This window comes from Tachysurus vachellii, chromosome 5, assembly GCF_030014155.1.
Source record: "Tachysurus vachellii isolate PV-2020 chromosome 5, HZAU_Pvac_v1, whole genome shotgun sequence".
Classification (NCBI taxonomy): Eukaryota; Metazoa; Chordata; class Actinopteri; order Siluriformes; family Bagridae; genus Tachysurus; species Tachysurus vachellii.
Window position 1 is genome coordinate 32,491,601 of NC_083464.1, and position 7,500 is coordinate 32,499,100.

The window sequence follows — 7,500 nt, forward strand, 5'->3', positions numbered from 1 at the left end:
GATTAGCAGTGAAGCTAAATGAGAATACACGACATGGCTGAATGTATGTGGACACCAAATCATGAACATTCCATTCCAGACATCGTCTCTCTTTGTGTGCTGATATACTGTAACATTCCTGGGAAGATTTCCCATTAGATTTAGTCAGTAATGAGGTCAGACATCACATGCAGTTCATCCCAAAGGTGATCACTGTGGTTGAGGTCAAGGGCTCCGGACATGAGACTTTGTCCCTTTGACTTTGTTTCCACTCCAAATTTAGCAATCTGTCTTTTCTGCCTTCTGTTTTTGATTGTCAGACTGGAGCAGGATTGGGATCAACAGATCAGACTGGAACAGGATTGGGATCAACAGATCAGACTGGAGCAGGATTGGGATCAACAGATCAGACTGGAGCAGGATTGGGATCAACAGATCAGACTGGAGCAGGATTGGGATCAACAGATCAGACTGGAGCAGGATTGGGATCAACAGATCAGACTGGAGCAGGATTGGGATCAACAGATCAGACATTATGCTGTTTTTTTTTTAATTATGTCTCTTTGTAGAAGCCAACATTCTGTTTTCCTTTTTCAGCTTAGACAAAAACTTATAAACAGTAACTCCTCCTAGAGCTTTCGAGCCACATGCACCAAATTCAGATATGTTGTAGACGCTGGTCTGAAGTTTGTTGATGTTACTTTTCTAAGCGATCTGAGTACCGGTACTTCTGGTACCTGGTCATAAAGTGGCCTTTTTTCCCATAGACTCCCATTATAAACTTTAGAGGTTTATAACTCAACAAGCTTTTGAACTCTCTACACTAAACTCGTCCAGCTCCTTTAGGGTGAGACTCTGAACAAAGGTTTATATTGGTGTACCGACTGGCCTTTCGGTTGTCCCACAGCCCCGCTCCCAATATATGTAAAATCAAAAAACTTGGACATGTGGCATATCAAAACACTCAGAACAATGAGGGGAACTTCCTCACGTGTATTCTGATGACGTCACGTGATGTGATGTCACGTGAAAACAAAAAACATTAGCACAACATGGACATGTGGCATATCAAAACACTCAGCCCAAGGAGGGGAATTGCGTCACAGGTTTTCAGATGATGTCACATGCTCGTCTCCACTTGCCTCCAAATGTTTTGGCACCCTAGCGCTCCACTAGATTTCACAAGTTTTATGTACACTCGCCTCCAAAAAGCAAATACTTGCCTCGTCAAAGCCAACATCAAAGTTTGTTGCGACGAACTTTACAAATCTAGTTTAATAATGTTTTGAATATGAAGAATGCAGGAGAACAATTGTGAGGTTTCATACAGAGTTTAGAGTGTGCAGTAAGTGTACAGAGTGCACACTTACATTAGTATTCCATTCCTGTTACGTACATCATGGACATGAACTTTCTCCAAACCATCAGAGGGCGCTGACATATCTGAAAGGCTTGTTCCATTGGCACTAACGCTCTCTGTGTTTGTACACGCCTGCGTTGTGTGTTTTGGCTTGATGTGTCACATGATTTCAATATAAATACAAGTCTGACTTAAAGGCCACAGTTTGTTAAAGAACGTCCTTAAGATGAAGGTTTGCAGTGACACACTGGTGATCAGACCTCAGGCTCTGTCTGTGTTCATGACGAGAATACTTACGTTTGAATGCTGGGTACATTGGCACTGTGTTGGTGATCAACAGGGCATCGTATCTTACAGCGTTACTGGAGGCCAACTCTGTCAATAATGACAAGAAAAATCATATATATATAAATATATAAAAAAATATATATCAGTGACCGGGAGCCATCATTAAATGTAGTTAAAGAACTTATATATGTTGACCACAGTCAAGTGTACATTTCCTTTCTATTCCTTTTTGAATCATGTTTTTTAACAGGTTTTTTAAATGGCTTCTGAATATCTGTTAGGGTTTGGTGTTAACAAGGTGTTAAGGAAATGTGTTAAGTGTTAAAATGATCCTTCTGGTTGAATCGGGACTTTAAGAATAAACACATCTCACGTGACTGAGACGTGGATGTCCCTGACATGCTGCTGGTGTTCACAGACCTGTATACAGACCACTGGGACATGGAATGTGGTGTTAATCAGTGAGACTCAACATCTTTGACCAGTTTATTGTCTGAAGCTACTTTACTTTTTCAGGTCTACACAAAACCTTTAGAACCTTTATAAATAAACTATAAGCATTTAGTACATTGAAGATTGTCTTGGAAGTTTAAACTGAACTTTTAGGTCTTAACGTTTAGCTTATTTATGTGTATTATTTATATTATTATTTATATATAACGTTCTACATTCTGATCAGCCACAATATTAAAACCACGAGAGCTACAGTGACATCTGCTGAAACATTAGGAAGAAGGTGAACAGTAACTTCATCACAGGAACAATTGTAAAGATCTGAACAACGTTCACAAGGACCAAATTGTGATGTCCAGACAATTGAGATTCTGCACGCTGGTGTTCTCTGTATGTAATGTTTGCTAGGTCTGAGAAAGGACCACTGATGTGTGTAGAGTGTGAAGACGAGCCATGTGGACTAAAGACTGGTCCCACAGAAGTAGTTTAATTTACTGGAAAAGTGAATGCTGGCTTTGATAGAAGGGTGAGAGAAGACGCAATGCATCAAAGCTCGCTGTGTATGGGGGCTGTGTAGCGGCTGTGGACGGCTAAGTTAGCTTAGCCAAATAAAGTACCTTTCCTTACCTTAGTGTGCAACCTCAAGCAAACAGTCCACCACTGGAAGGGACTACAATGGGCATGTGAGCAGCAGAACTGGACCATGGAGCAATGGAAGAAAGTGGCCTGGTCTCACGTATCATGATTTCTTTCAAATCACTTAGACGGCCATGTGTGTGTGCGTCACTTCCCTGGGGTGGGACCAGGATGCACTATGGGGAGGAGTCAAGCTGGCAGAGCCAGAGTGATGTTCTGCTGGGAAACCTTTGGTCCTGACGTTCATGTGTATGTTACTTTGACACGCAACACCTGCCTAAACTGAGTACCAAGATTTCAACTGTGTTACCTGATAGCAGTGGCCTCTGTCTGTGGGATAATTCACCGTACTGCACTACAGAAATGGTTCAGGAATGATTTAAATAAAATAACTTATAAATAAATAAATAAGGTGTTCAAGGCCTGGCCTCAGATTTTAATCCAGACTAACATCTGTGGAACATGTTTTTTACACGTTTACAAGATATTAAGCAGGTGATTTTAATGTTATGGCTGATAAAAAGTACTGTTTGAAAAAAAACAAACAGAAAACCAAAAAGGTTTGTTTTTGACTTGGCAACTTGAGACTCTAAGGCTATGTCTTTATATTTTATAGCAACAAATCTGTAACATGTCGTATCTTTGTGTCATTTAACAGCAATGAAAAGAGAAGTTTGTTCAGCGTAGTGAAACTCACGAGGTGGGTAGAGAAATCCATAGGAGATCTGCTTGTCTGCTCGGTAGCTAGTGCACGACTGGCTGGAGGCTGGAGACACTCTGGCATCAGGTCTCACACACGTACTGAGAGCTTCAGACAGAACAGTGACATCAACCTGAAACATACAAACCATAGTGCAGGCTGTAAAGCTGGTGAACTGCCAAGAAAAGTCATTGGATCCAGGATTAAAGAGCTATAAATCTAAATAAACCTAACCCAATATTACAGGAGCCTTTTTTTAATGCTTCACTATTTAAATACTGTTATGTGGATGAAGATCCAATTGAAATCTATTCCATTTTATTTGATCTAGAGTATTTAATAATAAACACTCATGAAAAATGAAGAGGAAAAAGATTCTACAATACAACTGTACAATATAGTCACAGAGTAGGAAGTGTGTAGTAAAGGATGTTCAGCATCACATTGTGTATGATTACAGTTCACAAGGTAAAGACCAACAGGTGAAATTATCCACTGAAGAAACACTGAATCTTAAACACTTTGTGGGACGTGAACTCTTTCCACACTATCCAAGTTCCCATCAAGGGTTCAGTGTCACCTTGTGGTCCAGCAGCAGGATCCTGTTCTTTAGAGCCTGGATAAAATATTCATCTGGTGAAAAAGGTGGGGTCTCCGTCGTTTTAAAGCCAATGTTGACATCACCAAAACAAACACGCCCCTAACCCAAATGGGTCCCACCCCTGTATCGATAGCTCCGCCCACACGTACATACGTAACCCAGGTGACTAACGGAAAGAAACGTGTCTTTATCATAGCTGAAGTGAAGAACAATACGATTGTAGATAAACAAACAAGCAAAAATGACACACAAACATAATCATGTAAAGGACAAAGACATATATTAGTTCTGTGTAACAAAACAAAACCAACGTTACTCACCTATCGAGAAGGAAAAAAGCGCCTCGGCGTCTTAAGTAAAGTTGGTCTCACATTCACAGATTGGAGTTTCCTGAGTCAATAACTCCTGAGCTAAACACTGTTACTACACAAAACACGGTTGTAGCTGCGTCTCTACATTACTACGATAGAAAAGAGGTGTTATTTGTGTAGTAACAGCGTTTAGCTCAGGAGTTATTGACTCAGGAAACTCCAATCTGTGAATATGTGACCAACTTCCTGCTCCTTCAGTTCTCTCCAGCGCTGGAAAGCTGATCCTATATTAACACGTCCTACTTCTTACCTTATCGTAAGTCTTTCTTCACTTTCTTTCTTTGTTTTTATCCTCCATGTCAATGTTAAAACCGCTTTCTGCTAATGTCACACATGCGCACTGAACACTCTCTCCGCCCATATTGACAAGCCACGCCCCTTTCTGCTCATTGGCTACACGTTTGTTTTGTTTTTGTTTTGTTTGTCGTCCCGACTCAGTTTTCTGAAGCGTTTATTAAACAACTTAGACCTCACCTTTAAGTCCACTTGAGCACACACAGGAGAACACAGAACTGCTCATATAATACAGTTCAAACACACTGTCAGTGTTAGTGACTAGAATAGTGATCATCCCTACAGTAATTTGTTTAAAAATTCCTGCATCATTAAATGGAAGCAAATGGAAGTGTCTGGTGTCAGGAGTGCAGTACGTTAGCGTCGTACCTGTTTAGACACCGTGTAGGAGGTCCATAACGGCATGGCAAGTGTGTCACTGTATCCGCTGATGAAGTCCCTGTGGTGTAAGATGCTGTATTTGGTGTTGAACATCACCGCCGGTCGACCGTATGGAAGATTTTTGCTGTCTGTAAAATGTAGAGGAAAAAGAGAAAGATCTAAGAAAAGCTAACATTATTAGCATTAATAGTTTAATGCTCATTTGACACAAGTTGATCGAGGCGTTAATGTAAATATGTATAATGTACATTTATACTTTAATCCTACAGTGAACAAGGTGTGTGTTATTTAGACTGACACACAGGAAGTGGGCGGAGCATTACCATCGATAACTCGTGTCAGTCGTTCATTGAGTTCCTCCACTTTGTTCTGTAAGAGACAGAGCCACAGTGACTCCAGGTTATAGGCTCTTACCAGGGCCACTTTCAAAGCCCTCTGCCCCCTACTTTTTGAACGCAACTGCAAAAGATTAAAGGTGAAAATCTCTAGCAAGAGGGTCTAAACAAGAGCACTGTTTGGTGGAAGAAAACATTATTCGGCTTGTTTCTCTTAACCCCTGTGTTCCGTTCATAACTTGGCAATGTCGCCTTTACATTTACAGCATTTATCAGACGCCCTTATCCAGAGAGACTTACATTATCTCATTTTTTTATACAGCTGAGCAATTGAGGGTTAAGGGCCATGCTCAGGGGCCCAACAGTGGCAGCATGGTGGACCTGGGATCGAACTCACAACCATGTGATTATTAGCCCAACACCTTAACCACTAGGCTACCACATGCCCACGTTGCCTTTGCTCCAGAGTCTGGCTTCTCCTTCTCCGCTATGACCAACATTAATAATCTGATGCTGAGCGCAGACTGAGTTGTTCTGAAACTAAACCTACCCCAATGATCAGAGAATAATAAACACTGATAGTATAATGATAGTAGATTTTAGTGTCTGCTGTTGCACTCGCAGTACAGAACAGAACACAAGGGTTAATATCATTCACCTTTCAGGTCTGAAGTTCATCATGTTGTGGAAATACAGGAAAAGGACGTACAAGTAGAATAAAGCACAGAATATTTATGCCTTGTGTAATGTTTGCTGCCTTGTGTGTCATTAAGAATCTCAGCAATCACTCAATAATCACATGGTATCATTCCCAGCATTCAGAGAGATCATAAAACAGAGCAAGTTACTTTGATCTCATTTATAAAGCTGAGGCATAAAAGGCCACTTAGTGGTCCTGGGATTTGATCTCACTACCTTTCAAACAGTTTGTCCGACAACTTAACAACCGATTGACTATCTGTCTACTAACAAGGCCCTGAATAATGCTTTGTACTGACTTTTTCATCACAGGTGCAGCCCAGGTCATCAGTTATGGTGCTGACCGTCCCAGATGGGGTTGGTTTGGACATCTCCTCAGGCATGGTAGGTTTGTGGACAGGATTTCTCAGCAGGTGGTTCAGGCTACCATGCGTCCCATTGTTAGAGACCGGCTTCAAGCCAAGGAGATCTAAACATGATAGTTTGGTGATTGTAATACATAAATCATACAGTTTATACACAACACTACAGTCTGCTATGGGATCTGAGATGTCATTTATCATTCGCTTATATGACGAACAGGAAACCGTCTCTATTAGCTTCAAGTAGCCTAGAAAAAAACGAGTTAGAGAAAACAACAGCACAGAGCAATAACAGTTGTCCTACCACACATGACGTTGTACAGCTCAATATTTTCAAACGGTGGTATCTTGGTTTTGTATTTAAACATTGGTCCGTATCCAAGGAAAATGGTCTAAAAAAAGAAAGAACGAAGTGAGTAAGAAACACACCGCAGCTTTGTACTAAAATAAACATGGGACAATGTGTGTGTACCTGCATGCTGTTGATCTTGTTATCGTATCCGTGGTCACCTGCGAAGCCGCACTTGCCCTTTTCCCCTTGAGAATGCCTTTTCCCCTCAGGGGGCTTTCTGTGGCAGACAAATTTACCAGATTCATTACACCTTTCTTACAAATTCTTGAAATGATCGGTTCTCGTTCCTTCCGTATTCAAGTTTGTACAAACACAAGCATGGAATCCTGACGACTCTGAAGCGGACGTTCAAACTAAACAGGATGTCTTTTGATCGTCACTCATAACGACTCTCATAAATTGTTACAGTAAACACTGTGGTTCCTCTTAACGGAGTGTAAATTAGATCATAACACACACCAGCATTCACCTTTTTTATTCAAGCAAATCATTTACAACCCTCCTTCACACTGCAGCCTCCAATAGCAGAGAAACCGTCCTGGGCTTCACAGCGCCGGAGCCACTGAATCAGACAGGTCTGTATCTCAACTGCCCCATGTGAAAGAACCTTCTTATTTGGCCACTGATGGGTGCCAAAGCAAACAGCTTAGGGAGACCCTGCTATACGTCTTCATCCTCCATCTTCCTAA

At 41.2% G+C, this 7,500-nt stretch overlaps 1 protein-coding gene across 2 annotated transcripts in view; it reads right to left on the bottom strand.

Annotated features, from left to right (window-relative positions):
- The window catches only part of enpp2 (ectonucleotide pyrophosphatase/phosphodiesterase 2), a 27,494-nt gene that overhangs the window by 3,881 nt on the left and 16,113 nt on the right, over nucleotides 1-7,500 (bottom strand). Inside the window, exons 16-22 of one of the 2 annotated variants that reach the window (XM_060871272.1) lie at nucleotides 6,932-7,028; nucleotides 6,764-6,851; nucleotides 6,397-6,566; nucleotides 5,387-5,432; nucleotides 5,052-5,191; nucleotides 3,414-3,549; nucleotides 1,637-1,714 (exon numbers count right to left, since the gene is read on the bottom strand). In XM_060871272.1, the coding sequence (XP_060727255.1) occupies nucleotides 1,637-1,714; nucleotides 3,414-3,549; nucleotides 5,052-5,191; nucleotides 5,387-5,432; nucleotides 6,397-6,566; nucleotides 6,764-6,851; nucleotides 6,932-7,028 (755 nt within the window). Of the gene's footprint in view, nucleotides 1-1,636; nucleotides 1,715-3,413; nucleotides 3,550-5,051; nucleotides 5,192-5,386; nucleotides 5,523-6,396; nucleotides 6,567-6,763; nucleotides 6,852-6,931; nucleotides 7,029-7,500 lie in introns of both variants that reach the window. The other variant, XM_060871271.1, reaches the window with a different exon arrangement.